Below are 17,448 nucleotides of genomic sequence, written 5' to 3'. Positions count from 1 at the left end.
CAAATGAGGCAAGGGGAATTATTAGCCTAAATTAACACAGAAGAACAAATTATATTCAGCCAAGAAGTGTTTTACAAGGAAGAAGATGAAAGAGAAAGTTGTAGCTTTCTATACAAGGAAAGATACAACTTTAATGATAAGCATAAGAGAGAGGATATACAGATTAAAAGAAAGGAAGGGTGTAATTTGATCTTAGTCCTGAGTTGTAACTACAATGCAAAATAAAAAGAATACCAATGAAAATTTCAATACACTCTAAAAAAGGCATAGAAATAAAGGAGAAATGCACTTACTACAAAGATTCTGGAGAACATTCAAAGTGAGCAAAAAGTCCCTTCTTTTCTAATTGTGCAAGGACATCAGCATCATACTTGGCAACATCAGTCCCTTGCTTTGCTAAGGCCATTTCTATCCTTACCCAATAAACCATAGATCTTATTAGGAGTCTTGAATTATAACCCTAATTGCTATGTGCTTCACAAACCCCCTACTGCTAACAATCCAATTGCAACACAAGAATTGACAGATAAACACAGATGAACATCATTCAGTGAATCCATGTGGTACCTTCTAGCCTAGAATCTCCATAAAAATGGGAAAACATGCTGAAACTTTCTTATTTCCCATGACAGACATTGGTTGAAAAACACCTGCATCCTAATCACTACCATCTGCACTCTAAATTCATTTCTTGCAGGTTTCTGTTTTTCTGAGTGGATCACAGTAAATGTAGCACAATGAGAATCCTGTACTTGTTTATATCTCTGCAAATGTGATCAGGCTGAGCCTGCTCAAGAGGAAGCAAGTAAACAGTGTAATAAACCAGTTAAAGCACTACACTACTTTACAGAAGATTAAACATGCCCAGAACTTTTTTATACTGAAACTGGCTAGACCAAAATATCCAGAATGTCAGCACTAGTGACCACTCTTTGTCTCCAAAGCTTTCAAACTGCCTGGAGGGAATAGTGTCTGTTCTGTACTAACTCCCAAGTAGTGCCCAAGAACTGCTGGGAGGAGTCTGAGCTGATCCAGCCCAAACCAGGGACAAGGTTAATGATCTAGCACTACAGATGACTGAGTTTATTACTCTGGAAGATTTAGAGTAAGAGACACCTCCCATAGCACTAACCTCAAGGAAGTAATGAGCAAGAATTAATCAGAAACAATAGTGCTTTCAAGGATTTACTGCAAAAGCACATTCATTAGACTGCACCCCTGGATGTACCAGAGGCCAAAACCAGATCAATAGTCCAGAAAGCAACCTCCTAAAGGAGCTCTTGTTCAGCAGAACACTGCTTGGAAGGGCAAACTCAGGACTGTAGGCTCAGAAAAGATCTTCTTTGGTAAGTTTCTACAGCAAGGCAGTTGAGTGCTGCAGCAGGGAAGCCGAGGAGGAAGACAAGGGCATCCCTACTTACAGACAAGACTGCACCAGAAGTGCCTGACTTACATAAGCAATTTGTTCTCTTGTTTGTGTAAGTAATTCAGCTAGACCACAAATACCATCCTGAGTACTCAGGTGAAAAGTACTTGCAAGTCATTCTTCTGAGAAAATGCTCTGAAAAGCAGAGTCCAAGGCTGTGACATCAACTGCAGTCCTCTGTATACCATGACTGGATGCTGGTGAGTCATGGCATGCATAAACCACCAGCATTTGAGAAGACCTTCATAATCAGGTCCAGTAAAATTTATTGTTCTAAATTTGCAATTAACTCAGTTTAAATTGACATAATTAGGAGAATCTGACTCATAGCCTTTTTATAAGTGTATTTTAAAATCTCATTTATAAGATAAATGCATCTTCTGTTTCTGAAATGACATAAATATTGCCTTTTTTTTTTTTTATGAAGCTATGCTTCATTTCACCCAGTAAAGGAGCCAAACCCTAGTTTATTAGTACTTGGTCTGTGTCTGGCTGAGAAATGAATCAATACCCTTAAATTCTGCCCTAAATGAACTTTTGTGCAAAGTTGTGTCTTACAGCACAGCTGAGGATTTAGATCAACACACTGACTCAGATCCTGCCTGGAGCCACAACTGGATTTTTATTGCTCTTAGAGAGACCTGCGTCTTTCATCGGTCCCCTCCCTCTTTTTTTTTTTTTTTATATAAAACCACCAACTCTAATTCTAACCTGGACCACAGAGTAACTTCTCTGATGTCAGGGGAGTTGGCCTGGGGTGGCAGCTGGATGGGGCTGCGCCGAGGAGAGCAGGGCTGGCTCAGCAGCGTCAGGAGGTGTCGCTAGGCAACGCAGGTAACCATGGATACCTGCATCCCCTGCGGCCCGCGGGATTCTGAGATTAGTCATTCATCTGCAAAAACACTTTAAGAAAATAAATAATAATTAATGTGTTACAATGCAACACTGTCTCTGTATAAATGTTGTTGTAATGACGAGATCCAATTTAATAGAACTTACTTTACTTGGTGTTTGCTCCACCTGAAGACTTTGAGAACTCTAGGTCACAAAATCATGGAATCACAAAATAGTTTGGATAAGAAGAGACCCTAAGGGTCAGGTAGTTCCATGTCCCCTGCTATGGGCATGGACAACTTCCACTGGACCAGGTTACTCAAAGCTCCATCCAGCCCTGGCTTTGAACTCTTCCAATGATGGGGCACGGTCTCTCAAACATTGTGAGCTGCAGCATTAGTGACAGAACCAGATCTCTGGCCAAGGGTCACATGTTTTTAAATCCTTCATTAGAGAAATACCCTGAAGCTTAAAATGCTACAAGAAAAGTAGTAGAGTTCCTTTACATAGAAATTGCCCAGTGAGATTGACTGTCCCTTCCCCAGCAGTCTGGCACTGGTGTTTGGTTGGAAAGTGTGATCGCTGGCTGATTAGTATCAAAGTTGCCAGTAATCATGTGCCCACAACTAATGCTCTCCCATCTTTCACATGTTGGAGGTTTCCAATTAGCAAAGGCGGCCCAGAAAGAGCAGCATCCTGGGGGCCACAGCAGCAGGACAAAGAGCAGCCAAGGTCACCAAGCACCTTCCTTTCAGCTCTTGCAGGAATGTGATTGTGTAAATACATGTGCACAATTTTAGCAAAGCCAGAAAACCTCCAAAATCCTTTGCAGTCTGTGGCCACTACACCCTGAGCAAAATTCCCTCCCAGCTCCAAGCCTGGGAACCCGTTCAACCCTGTGCTTATGTGCCTCACTGCACACATCACCTGCGACACTGGTATTACCAGTCTCTTTCCTACCACTTCTTTCCCCTAATGCTGACTACTTGAGTCAATAAAATCAATCTGTAGTTAGCAAAGGCTAACTAACAGGAGCATGGATTTGTCCTTGCACAAGTGGTGTACCCAAAGTTATTAGCTCAGTCATTCCTGATAGTGTCTTGTAAACAAATTATTGATTCCTGGGTGTTTGAGGGATGTTGATTAGAATTAGTTTAAAGCAACAGCTTGTCTTACTTAATCAGAAAAAATTGTAAAAAATGTATCAAGGAGATCAGCTGCTTAATAAACAGTATTTTTTTTTATCTGTGATATGCTGGCTATTTAAAATATTACTGCAAAGGAATAAGCAAACCAAACAATGATAACACACATACTATATATATTACCTATCTTGCCTTAATTAATGTAGTTTACTTGTTTACTATTGGAATGAGGCAGGCCCTGTGACTTGCTTTAATCTGCTTATTCAACTTCTTTATTAAAATCATGCTTTTCAGCTGTGATCACTAAGCCAAATAATACACACTGTGAGCAAAAAGCTTATGAAAATCTGTATAAACTATTTTGATCAGTCTTAATGAAAAGTTGAATTTGGCTTCAAACAATGAACCTTTTTTTCTGTGAAGCCTTTTAGGAAATCCCACTGCAAAAATTCTCAAGCTTAAATGGTAGCTACTGAGGATACCATTTGCTTGCTGGAAACATTTAGAAAATTTGATTTACTGTGCACAGTAGAAAAACAGAGAAAGTAGAAAAAAATTTCTGGATTCAGTTGTACATTTGCAATACTGACACAGTCATAAACTACTCTTTGATCAATCTTGTGGTTCAGCTTCACTGACGTCAACGCCCTTGGACAAAAGCACTTGTAAATAGCTCCATAGTTTAATAGATTTTTCTTCATGAAGCCTAAATTTATATGCACATCTATGCAGTGTCCTTGCACTCTCACACATACTTGCGCAGTTAGCAGAGATTCTGATTCAGCAATCAGGAAAAGGCTTTTCCTCAATCAGAGTTGTTAAGAACCTGAAGGCAGAGCAATGGAGTCTTTCATTGTAAATGATGCATCACGGAGAGTGAAAAGTTTTAAACTAGATAATTAGGATTAATATATTTTATGTTAAGATAACAGCTATCTAAAAACAACCCAAAGAGAGACTGGAACAAGACATACTATAATGGATACATATTATCAAAACCTATTTGATTTAGTTGATGGACTTTAAATCACATGATAAATTCATTTTTACATGACTGCTCAGACTTTCTGATTTAGACTGGCTCAGAAATGTCTTGGCCTTTCTCATAGTGTTACTGAATTTCTACTGCCCAACCCAGTCAAAAGCAGAGTCACTCAGGAATAAATTATTTACTAAGTAAAAAAATTATATTCCTGAACATTGAAGCTGAAAAAGCCTGTTTTCCTTATAAATCTGTGCCTCGAACTTGACTTTGGCCAGACAAGGCACAGGAAACACTGCTTTTCACAAACTGTGCTGCCCAAATGAAGTTTTTCATTCCAGGCTTCAGGCTCCCTTTTCATGCACATTCTAATAGAGTATGCATTCCTGTTGCAGACTTTAATTAACAGACTTCCTCTCCTCTAACTGTTAATTTATTTGCATAAGTCTTGGGGCTTAATTATTTTTGAAATGTTTACCACTTTGTCAGAGTAGTAGAAATCAGACAGAACTTTCTAGTTATTAAGGAGGATTCAAAAAAATCACCATATAGGTAGAATTACCTCAGCACATGCAGTTGCACAAAGCTCACTTATTTTTGACAAACAAAAAACCCAAATCTAAAAAAAAAAATTACAGTTATGGATTCCAAGATTGTTTTATTTTTATATTTTTTGTGCCATTATCACCTGGGAAAGCTTTTAAGACTGATTCTTGGTTCAGATTCCCCAGTGACAGCTATTAATCTCTTCATATCTGAACTATCTCTTAAAGGATGGAAAGCTTCTTTCTCACATCTTCTCTTCGTTATTACCTATTCACAGAAGTGTTGGAGTTGGTTCTGAATGCTAAGGAGGATCATCTCAGCTTGCTAATGAGGACAAACACAACATCAGTACAGCTGTGACTAGCTTTAGAAGAATTTTCTGAGGTGATAAAGCTGGTTCTTTACACAAAAAGGTGTTTAATATTCCCACAGGGAAAAAGCTAGTTTGTATTTCTCATACATCTCTGCAATATTTATTTTTGAACATAGTGTTGGAACACAGAGTTCATACAATGTGATCAAGTGAGTGCTTTTACATTTTAAAGTGTGGTAAATGGATCCTATTTCACTCCTACTGAGCTTGTGGCTGAGAACAAATTAGATTTCTCCGCAAGAAAATGCCTGGAATTGTCTGTTTTTCTTAATAATTTATTTCACTACTTAATGTCCTTCAATTTAATAGACCAGTATCTGTAATAAACTGCATTATTAACATCTGTTTTCACAACATTTTCCCAATGGGGTTCAATGAAGACCAGCACTATGATGCATAGTTTGTGAAATACAACAGTTCATGGACAAATTCAAGCTCACCAGAGTCAGGGTGGCCAAAATCGATCCCACCCATCTATAATCTGGATTTTGGGGCTGAATGTGCCTGGACCAGAAGTGACTTCTCATGCTACTTAGTTTCCCTCACCTGCAAGAAATATTACAGCTGCTGGACACAAACAGGACCCTCAGGCCTTGTGTATATCAAGTTTGTCCACATTTGGTGCCTTACAGTGTGCAGTAGCCTGGGAGGGCAAACACGAGGGCCCACACATCTGCAGCAGTGCTTTCCCAGTCCCTGATCCGAGTTCTACAATACCCACTTAAGGGACATGGGATAAAAAGCACAGACAGTATTGGGAATACACGTTTTCTCATTTCACATAGCTTTTTGTCTTCCTAGGTCTATGAATTTTTTGCATTCTTTTTGGCATTGATCCAACTTCATCTACACTATTATCTGCCAGCCTGGTGCTTCCCCAGACTCTGAGACAAGGAAGATGTGGGTTCATCATCTCCCAGAACAAAGGTGATGGCCAAGGTCTTGCATTTCTTGGGCAAGTGCTCTAATTCCCTAGCTGCTGAACAATGGCAAGTATTTCTTCAAATGCAACTCAGGGCTGGGAAATTCCAAGGTGATGTTCCTGCCTGTAATAAGTCCATGACAAAGTTTCAGCCTCTAAACAAAGTGTAGTGCAGATGACCAAGCTGTGCCTTGTGTCCATCTTGCTGAAAATAGTTTTTAGATCTTAGGAAACTCTAACTTTTCTTCAGAGGTAAAAAGCAACTCTGGCTCACGTAACAGGCACAATGTAAAATTGCCAGAGCTTGACTCCTCAGTGATGGGTCCACTGTAGTGGCAAAGTAAAAACCTCCCATCTAAGATATTTAGCAACAGTATGATGTGGCAACAAATCAAGAGTGGTCTTTTCTGTCCACTGTAAAAAAGTCTAAAACACCAATCGATTCTCAATTAGACTACAAGGAAAAGAAACTTAGAAAAAAATTGTCTGCTCTGTTGATTGATTAGAATTTTGTAGCTTATCTTTTGAGGCTTTATTTGTGTAGGTTGCTGACCTTGGCAGGAGGGTGACTGGCATCTTGCAGGAGTGCCATCTGACTTAAAGGAAGAATTTTTAAGAAATCATAGAATCAGAATCTTAAAGCTATAGAATCATTAAAGTTGGAAAAGACCACCATGATCATCAAGTCAGATCTTTGAGCAAACACCACCTTTTCAACTCAACCATAGCACTAAGTGCCTGGCCCAGGTATTTCTTGAGCATCCCATGGGATGGTGTCCACCTCCTTGGGCAGCCTGTTCCAACATTTGTGGTCACCCTTGTAGCAGTTTGAAAGCAAACCAGTGGGAGATCCCAAGTCAGAAATACAATTTAATAGGGAAATTAAAATAAATGCAATAATATAGAAACACTGACAGAGTATAACCTGACACCCTGTTGGTCAGGGTGTTGGTAGCAGTCTGATTAAATGGTGGCTGCAGTCCTCCAAGAGTGACAGATATAGTTCTGTTGAAGCAGTGATCCTGTAGAAGGGTTTGATCTTCCTCTACAGGTCCAGTGGTGGTTTTGAGGCTCTTGTACTCTGGGAATTCACTGGATAAGGCTGCTGTGGTGTTCTAAATCTCAGATTATATCCAGGTAGAAATGCTTGGCTCCTTCCCCTAGGCAGAACATCTCACAACTGGGTGATGTAATTTTCATCAGCCATGCAGTGACAATCAATGGCCCATTAACAGAAGATATCTCCCTGGAGGGAGGATGGGTCATGGAAGAGATAAAGAACACTGCTCCACCTGGTTTTAACAGCCGGCCCATTGATAGAAGATATCCCCCAGAGTTACCAAGGACGAGTTAAGCAGGAGATAGGGAACAATGCCCCACCTGGTTTTAACAGCTTATGGAGATGGTGATAGAATATTTACCTTTGGGTACATCTGACATTGTAACCTAAGACAACCCTCAATGAAAAAATTCTTCCTGATGGCCAACCTGAATTCCCCTGGCAGAGCTTGGGTCCATTTTCTCTTGTCCTATTGCTGGCTGCCTGGCAGAAGAGGCTGACCCCCCACCTGGCTACGACCTCCTTTCAGGCAGTTGTAGAGAACAGAAAGGTCTTCCCTGAGCCTCCTCTCCGCCAGGCTAAACAACCCAAACTCCCTCAGCTGCTTCTCACAGGACTTGTGCTCCTTTGCTTTTCTCTGGGCTCGCTCCAACCCCTCTGTCTTTCTTTCAGTGAGAAGCCCAGAATTGGACACAGCACTTTTGGTGTGACCTCATCAGTGCTGGTGCCAAGAACAGAGGGACAGTCTCTTCACTGGACCTGCTGGCCACTCTATTATTGATACAGGCCAGGATGCCATTGGCCTTTTTGGCCACCTGGGCACACCCTGGCTCATGTTCAGCTGCTGTTGATCAGCATCCCAGGGGTTTTCTGCTGGGCAGCTTTCCAGCCACTCTGCCCCCAGCCTGCAGTGATGCTTGGGGTTGTTTTGACACAAGTGCAGGACCCAGTACTTGGTCTTATTGCACCTCATACTGTTCATCTTGGTACATCAACCCAGTCTATCCAAATCCTTCTGCAGGTGATAAATCAGATTAAATTTTCATTGGTGAAACGTATGGAAGATTTTATATCTGTCCTGATATTTTACTCTTTATAAACACAAGTGGAACACAATAAAGACAATCAAATATTCTAGTTTTGTATGTAAAAGCATCTGGTATGTATTTATACGTATCAAGTATTTATATACACATAAGGAAAAAGGAGGTAAAAATAATCGTTCCCCAACTAGCCATCTTAAATTAGGAGTCATGTTCATACATTTCACCAGAAATGGGACACTGAGAAATCTGGAGGATGAGCAATTGGCAGTTAAAATTTACTTAAATCAAATTGCAAGATAATGGTTGTTTAATGTTCTACTTTGATGTAGCTTATTTTTCTGCTTGACACATCTGTTAAGCTGTAAATTCAGAACTGCTCTTAGTGAGAATCTGAATACTCGTCACCACCTAATTTGCTAGGGATCACAGGAAAGTACATTTGTATTCCACTATATTACACCATACCTCAAACATACATATTGTAATTTAGGTCACAAAGTACATGACAGTGAAAAGGTAGCATTACAAATATAATAAATTAGACAGTAGTGATCTTTTGTTATATGGTTGAAAACATTGCCAGTCCCAGGCTGGTCGTCTGTCTGTCTGTCAGTCAGTCTGTAGGAGGCTGTTGGTGAAACCTGTGAGCAATCCCCAGTTGACTTCAGGCAAAGATGTTTGGGCTGGTATCACCTCTGTCATGGACTATTTTGTCAGTCTTGTTTGAAATTAGATTAGAAATTGAATGCACAGGTGTTTTGGCAGCCAAGTCATAGAGAATTAAATAGAGAATTAAATAGCACATTTGGGGCCATTAATGGCTTCAGCTGAGACAGGTTCAGAAGAGACATTTTCCCACAGCCTGATTGATGCCTTTCACATAATTTAAGTTCCTCATCCAAAGAATCTGAGCTTTCTGCAGGCAAAAGATTTGTATTGGAATGTGTTTTGAGTACCTTCCTGAGGTCAGGAAAGAAAACTTTTCTTTTTTTTGCTAAACAATCGTCTCCCATACCTGAAAGTTTTCTAAATATTTTTTTCGTGTTTTATTAAAGCAAATGGGACCACATGTGGTCATAGTCATGGTCTGTGACAGTATATGGCACAAGGAACTTTCCTTCCAGGATTTAAATGGTGGTGCAAAGTTGGGGTATCATTTTCTAAATCCCCTGCACACACATGACCCCATCAGGCACAGTGCACTCCAGGGTTTATGGCAGAACAAAGCAGCCAGAGTTACTGACGCAGAAACAGATTAGAGAAAAGCAAAACAGTGCTGAAGAAACACCACTGTTTCTGGTGGTCAAAGAAATTACTTTAGAGCAGCTTTCCTCATCATCCAGACCTGGATACTGAACTGCTTTTATAAATGCTTCTGCCATAGCCACATCCCTGGACAGCATACACTGAGCTCTGCAGAACACTGCTTGACTCATTTTATTACACTTTTTTAACTACTTTTTTCCTTTCAGGTGGACATATCTTTTTTTTTTTTAATCTAATGTTTCAACATGATAGTATTAGATTATGCAAAGCAAAGAATTAGTCAGTAAAAAGTGGCATTTAAGCATTGTGTGAATAAAACATGCCCACTCTTGGGGTTTTTTTTCTTTTTAACTATGAAAAGACTATAATCTCTGCAGGGCTATTTTTTATTTTGCCTTTTTTTTTTTTTTTTTTCAATTCTGGAAAAAATTTGCCCTTGAAATTACCAGTTCCAGCTACAGAGAGACCTGAAACCTGTGGTCAGATGCACTGGGACGCAGCCAATGCAGAGAGGTCAGTTGGGAGCCCGGGATGGCCCCAGCACAGGGAGCACCCCATGAGTAGACACAGCCCTGTGGGAGCAGGGACCCTCAACAGCCACAGCACGAGATGGACCAGGCCCAGGGGCCACCCAGGGTGCTCAGGCAAGAGCATCAGGGTCCATCCCGGACACCTACAGGAGACAGGCACACCTGCTCCACAGTTCAGGCTCAGGAGAAATAAAGGGCAGGGGTCCCTGGGGGAAGGGTGAGGGTCCCAGGGAAGGCTGATCAGAGCCATTAAAGTCAATTCATGCCCTGACATGTCTCACCATGAAGCAGCAGCAACACTTATTACAAGTCATTCTATTGCAGTTTTCTTACAAGTGAAAAAATCAGTCCCAGGGCTATACCAGTATCAGTGTTATCAAAAAAATCTTACTTGTTTGACAGTAGAAAGTTTTATCTGATATTACATTTCATCTATCTTGAAAGCCTTCTAAATGACTATTCTATATCTTAGTACTACATCTATCAACACGGGACATAATTTCTTATCTTGCCATGTATTAAACTATCATTATCTATCCCTTATAGATGTTTCAGCTAAGGTCTATGCTGCTGGGGCTGTGCAAGTATAAAATAGAAAACAATCTTTTACCTCAGCAGAAGTTCTTTAAACATAGCACAAGGCACTATAATAAATACAGTATATCAAATACAGTAAGTTGTGGGGGAAAATGGAAAAGAAAAGACAAAGGAAGTCAAATTGTATGTTAACAAAAGGCAGCCAAATGAACCTGCATCTTTTTGTTTTGATTCTTCAGTTGAGAATCATACCTAGTTGTCAGAAACCTCCTCTGGATGTTTATTTCCAGTGATATTTCTGGAACACTGTTTCTATTCAGTATAAAATTCAACTTGCATAATTTTTGTTTTATTTCTTTTCCATCAAAAAAATTTTCTAGTAATAAGAATTCCTGGCACTGCATTTAAAACAAAAAAAAAAAGTCTTTATTGCCCTAGGATCTGATCTGGCATTACTCAATGTCCCCACTGCTGACTGGCTAAGGTAGTGTTTTGCAGTAATGGAAAATGTATACAGGTTCTGCTTTTTCTGAAGAGAAGCAGCCAAGGAATGTGAATTTTACAGGAGATACTCTGCTCTTCTGAGATGAACTGGGAACACAGATATCTCTGAGATACTCTCAAACTCTACACATCTGAAAATCTGGGAGAGGAAATTTATATTAGTCACAAACCTTTAACATTTACAGAAGATAAACATAAGTGTCCTGCCTAAATTATCTGATCATCACAGTAAATATCTGGTCTGCTATATACCCTTAATTTGCAAATAGCCTATAGAAAAAGGTAGAACTAGAGAAAATGAAATCACCCCCAACCCCAATGTATGCTAAAAAGAAATTTTCTAAAGTCAGCCAAAAGGAACCATTTTTTAAAAAAATAAAAGGCAGTCTGGTCTCTTTTTTGGAGATTTGATTCCTTTCTTAAACCAGTAGTTGAGTTCATCTGTCCCCAGAGAACAAAGCTAAGACTTACCCAGGGATTACTTGTTTTAAAAGCCACATTTAAAAAAAAACTAGGCAGTGAGGCTTATATTCAAAACAAATGAAAACTGAGGACACAAATCTATCCTTCAAATTTTATGCATGAACATCAATTTGATGTTCACATTTCTTTCTACCTTGCCACATTTCTTTTAGCAAGGTAGAAATGCAACCTCAGCATCATCCTTCAGCTGAGGAAATTCAAGCCCAAATAATTTTGGATTGTACCTTGAGCACCAAACAATGGACTAACTTGATAAAAAGAGTACTTGCCATCATTCTTGCTCTAGTTGTCATTGTACACAGAAGAACATAGTGATCTGGCCACAAAACACTAATGCATGAGGGAATATGACAAAGTAGGCATAAACACTCTTCTGGGCAAACAAGAGAGCAACCAGAGCTCTAAGCACTGACACTTTTCCAGAAGAAAACATAATACATTAAAACATTATTAAAACATAATATATGTTTTACATGTATTATCTATGATGCTCCACTATCAACAGTCATCATAGAAAGACTTCAAAATTCTGGTCACTCTTCTGCCAGTGCACAATCTAATTATTACTCATGGGGTCAAGATCTCTATTGTATTCAGTCTTTACAGCCTGGTGGAATGGTTTTCATTCTCCAAATGCTTTATTTCCAGAAAAGGAATGAGCAGAATAATTTGTTGCTCATACCACTGTCCACAGCGGGCTGAAAGCAGACTGCATCAGAGCAGATAGAAATTATCCTTTCCTGGGATTTGCACATCTTGTAGACATACTGTAGCATCACCTCTGCAATAACTGAAAAGATAACAATTATTATAAAGAATATGAATAAAATATTTAATAATTATACCTTCCCTGAAATCTGAGACGGAAAAATTCTGACTATTTTTGTTGGGACATTTACTTACTTTCTGTTCTTGTGCTCCTATATGTGTTGGCCTTATTCCCACAAATCATCCACAGGCTAAGTGGGTCTCACCTGTCCATAGCATCTATACCTGCCTGAAGGGCAGGGAGCTTATAGCACTGCTTCTCACAGCAGGAGGAAAATTCCAGGCAAATTAAGGCTTTTGGACTCTTTGATACCTTAGGCTCTATTATAGTTACTTTTGGCAGGGGAAGGATAAAGTGTAGTTTAAATCTTGGGATTTACTGGTCCCAGAAATAAATATAAGGAGGTCAAAGGCATAGCTCTACAGAGTCCAGGCCAGCACAGTCATGGATGTCAGATGATATTTAAGAAACCAGGTATCCCTAAAGTCAGCTTGCATACTCTAAAAATATCAGTAACAAGTACAAGGGCAAAAGTTACTCAGTTTTAGATTCAAACTATTGCAGACTGACTGCTGAGATGCTTGTGCATGTAACTGGGTTAGAAAATATTCCACTGTAAAAACTTCTGGAATTCTGGATGCTTTTCTGAGAGAACAATATATGTGAATACTTACAGGTCTCCAAAATTTTTCCCAGTGTGAATCAAACATGCTGTTTTTGCACAGTGAAGACAAGACACACTTGGTACCCATTTCCTGCAGTTAATGTGCAGAAAACATACATTCACATTTTGTGTCATCTCTCCTTGTCTATTATCCCATGATCCCAAATGGGCTACTTTAATCCATGTGCACCAGTATGTCTACCCCATAAGGTAAAGAGCAATAAGAGATCAAGAGAGGCCTACAGGAATAAAAAGTATCTCTGTTGGGTAAACACAGTATCTTGTGGAGCCAAGGATATAAAACACAGAAACTGTAGTTCTGGTGCCCAAGAAAATGTGAAGGGGTTAATCAGAATCTCAATCAGCCTAGCTTCCCATAAGTTTGAAGAGCCCTTTTTTAGGGTAGCTTTCTATGAAGCTGATCAATCTTAGGAAACTTCTGTTAATAACCAAGACAGTTGCAGTGATGCACATACTGACATTTAGCTCTGGTTACAGTGATATCCAAGTTCTCAAAATTGGTAATTACTGTAAATCTCTAGACGTTTCCTATCTGTATAATGATTTTAAAAAATACATTTCCCATCTTTCATCCTCCCATGTTAATCACCTACAGGGTTGCTTAGCCCACTGAACCACAGACAAGCAATCAGCTGAATACATTACTTAGAGATACTCAAAAACCAGCTTTCTGCTACTTCCTTAAGCTTTTCTCCATGACAGATTAGAGTCTGGCTGGTTTCAAGTCAGGACTTTTCAGAAGTGGCTGAATTCTACCCCTTATCTAGAACTATAAATTACTTCTATTATCATGAACAATAATGATCTTAATGAATCAGTATTTAATCTCCTCAATGAATTAGATTTTTCAAGAAGCTTTTCAAGAGATTCTGTCACAAAGGCTCTTTTAAAAAAGTTCAGTGTCAGGAGAAGAAGGAAGGTTCCTCTCACGGTTACTGGTCAAAGAACAAGCAACTAATATTAGAAAGAAATGGCAGGTTTTTCATAGAGAAGGAAGGTGCCAGAAGCAGTCCCTCAGGTGTCTGTGTTTAGACATATGATATTAAATATATTTTTAAATGATCTGGTTAAGAAATAAAAAGTGAGGAAAAAATCTCCAAATGGAACAAAATTACAAGAATCAGCACTGGAAATAACAAGGACAAGTTTCAAAATGGTCTTATGTACTCCCATATATACATGATAGAGGGGTGAATAAAATTCATCATTCATGAAAGCAAATCCATACCTATCATTGTGAAGGAGAACAAACCATAAGGTTACAAACTTAAATTTATAAATACTAGAATTCAAATGACCATGAGGAAGGTGATCCTGGAAGTAGATATTGTGTAAAGTTCTCTGAAAACATATTTTCAATGTTAAAAAATGATCAAAGCAAAAAATAGAATATCAAGAACTATTATGAAACCAGTAAAGAATCAAATGGAAACAAGGTTCTTTGATCATACCCCAAAGAGACACAGTAAAATCAGAAAATAACTATAATTGGAGACTTGGAATTAAATAAACTAAGATTTATGGGGAAAAAATTGAGAAATTTGAGATAATTATGAAAGAAAAAATTATGAAATTAGAGAGAAGCATACAGAAACTGTTAAAGGCATAGAGAGGGTGAATAGGGAATAGCTATTTATTGTTTCCCATACCACGAAGACAAGGTGGAACACAATGAAATTACCAGGCAACTGGTTCAGAGCAAAAGGAAGTATCTTTTCATGAACACATAATAAAACTGTAATACTCATTGCTACAGGACATTATGGATGCCAGAAATATATAGGCTCAAAAAGAAATTAGACAAAATTAATGGATGAATTAATGCAAGATCTCTGTTCTGAAACTCCCAAAGCTTCAGACCAGTGAAAATTAGGAAAAATTAATTATGTCCTTGTCTTTCTCAAAATATCTACTAGTAGGCACTGTCAGAGACACATCAGTAAGCTAGACAGATCTAACAAAGTTCTTCTTCAACACAAGAATTCAAGTCTTTTTTTTTGGAAGCATGAACTTCACTCATATTCTAAAATGAGAATTTTTTTTTAAAGTCATAGTTGGACTTTATATTAGTGGCTAGATAGTGATTGGATAGTGGTTGCAAGCTAGTGATGAAAATACTGGTTTGATGTCTCAATTCTGGCACTGAGTAGAAGCTTTTGTCTGGCTGATTTGATGGCTGATTCGTATGATGGGGTCAGTCTGATTCCCAGAAATGAGATGATTCCACCCAAAAACCATGCTCACAAATAAAACTCTGAGTGAAAAGCCCATTAGTTCAGTACAGTTCAGCCCTCTTCATTAGCAGGACACATGGATTGGAGTACATCACAAGGCCTGCACTGACAGCTTTGTGTGTAAGGTTGGCACTGCCAGTCTTGTATGCAAGATCTTAGGATGAGCTTCTGTAAACCCTCAGTAATGTAACAGAAGAGTAATTTTCCAAAAATTATTGATATTATTCAGGATGATTACCTGCACCTAACCAGTTTTCAGGACTGGGGCCCTTGTCTAATTTTACGTAGTGTAGGGAATGAAAATTTCAGATCATTTCTCCTTTCCATGGAAGAGCTCCAATCTAGAACATAGCAAGTGACAAGACAGGTGTTAGTGGAGGGAATATGAATGGAGCCCATGGTAGTAGACTTTATTACTTTGAGTGATGAGGCTGAACTGGAGTTTTGCCTATTCTTTTAGTATGTGATTTCCTAATAGATAAGAAGGCATTGTGCTGTTGAATAGCTAAGGGAAGGTGATAGGGTAGGCAGGAAAAGGAAAAAGAAGCAGAGATTCTTTCACAGCTTTATTACTAATGCTTAGTTTATTGGATGCCTCCTAAACATAGTGAAGGACTTAGAAACTATTGAAAACCAATCATAGAATCACAGAATGAGATAGAAGAGACCCACAAGGATCATTGAGTCCAACTCCTGGCCCTGCAGAGCACCATCCCCAAGACTCACACCTTGTGCCTCAGAGCATTGTCCAAACACTTCTTGGACTCTGTCAGGCTGGTGCTGTGACCACAGCCCTGGGGAACCTGCTCCAGTGCCCAACCACCCCCTGGCTGAAGAACCTTTTTCTAGGATCTGACTTAAATCTTTCCTGAAACAACTTCAGGCCATTCCCTTGGGTCCTGTCAGTGGTCACCACCCTTGGATGGTGACTCTCCAATAATTTAACAACTTTCTTATATTGCAGCAACCAAAACTGCACACAGTATTCAAGGTGAGGCCACATAACTAGTTCAGAAAAGACAGTACTACTGAGACTTCTTGCTAATAATCAACAATTTATTTTTTCCATAAAAGGGGCTGTGTAGCCCATTTTTGTTTTTCTGCGTGGTTTTCATTAGAGTGTGCTTTCTCCTTGACTATTGTGAGAAAGTATGGTAATAATTATTTTGTGGAATATAACTGTTTTTCTTCAATGTTGTTAAATAGTCTTGCTTGGAAGACAGGCAGATTGCAGGACATGTGGATTCTGAGGTGTATTTTGCTCTGCAGAAACCATTACTAGCTGTTCAGATATCACAGAAGATAAACCAGATACAGACACTGAAGGGATTTGAGATTGATCAAATTTAGATGGTTTCAACACTGACAAATCAACACCTACAAGATTCCATGAGAATAGAACAAATAAGGCTGTTTAATAATAGTTTAGCAAGTTTTTATTGCTAAATATATTGGGAAGAGACGATCTCTTGATACTTGTTAAATTCCAGATAGTCTGAGACGTGACTGGGATTCTTTCTGCCACTTTGTGCTTATTGCACAGCATTGTTGTAATTCAGGCACCAAATTGCTCTAAGTTTAGCATCAATGTCAAATTTTTTACTTACTGCTGAAATGGGTCTATGAAATCTGAGGTCCAGAAGAATAGGCAGCAGTGGGAGGATGGCAGGAACTGCTTGCACAGACATGGTATGGGGGTTAGATTTCATGGTAATCAGCATTTGAAAGACAGCAGCAAGCAGCTAATTGTCTATAAATGACTGTATTCACCAGTTCCACAGGGCAAATTCTAAGCTAATGATACTTAAATTCAATAGCCTGCTACACAATCAGACAGACTACAAATTAAATCTTTTGAAATTACAGCTTTCTCACAACAAAGCAAACAAATAAATGAGACAAAATAATGTTTTCATTTATAGTGTTTGCACGTTGACAGATTTCTGAGGTTTAGATTGACTCAAATGCCACTTAACACTTCTTCTGTACTCGAAATAATGGATTTATTTAGCTGAAATATTGTAAAAGGTTTTCACTCCAGCTATCCATTTCTGCCCTTTCAGGAGATAACTGCTTACTTTGCACAAAGTTGCAAGACCAGCATAC

General features: G+C 39.0%; 1 protein-coding gene across 1 annotated transcript in view; it reads right to left on the bottom strand.

Annotated features, from left to right (window-relative positions):
• Window positions 1–17,063, bottom strand: part of LGSN (lengsin, lens protein with glutamine synthetase domain) — a 60,709-nt gene extending 43,646 nt beyond the window's left edge. The window contains exon 1 of the mRNA XM_036380652.1: window positions 16,950–17,063. Within this exon, the coding sequence (XP_036236545.1) occupies window positions 16,950–17,063 (114 nt within the window). The remainder of the gene's footprint in view (window positions 1–16,949) is intronic.
• Window positions 17,064–17,448: the final 385 nt, after the last annotated feature.

The sequence above is a fragment of the Molothrus ater genome, chromosome 3 (assembly GCF_012460135.2).
Source record: "Molothrus ater isolate BHLD 08-10-18 breed brown headed cowbird chromosome 3, BPBGC_Mater_1.1, whole genome shotgun sequence".
NCBI lineage: Eukaryota > Metazoa > Chordata > Aves > Passeriformes > Icteridae > Molothrus > Molothrus ater.
Note: the sequence above shows the minus strand (reverse complement) of the source record. Positions and strands in the feature narration are given on the sequence as shown.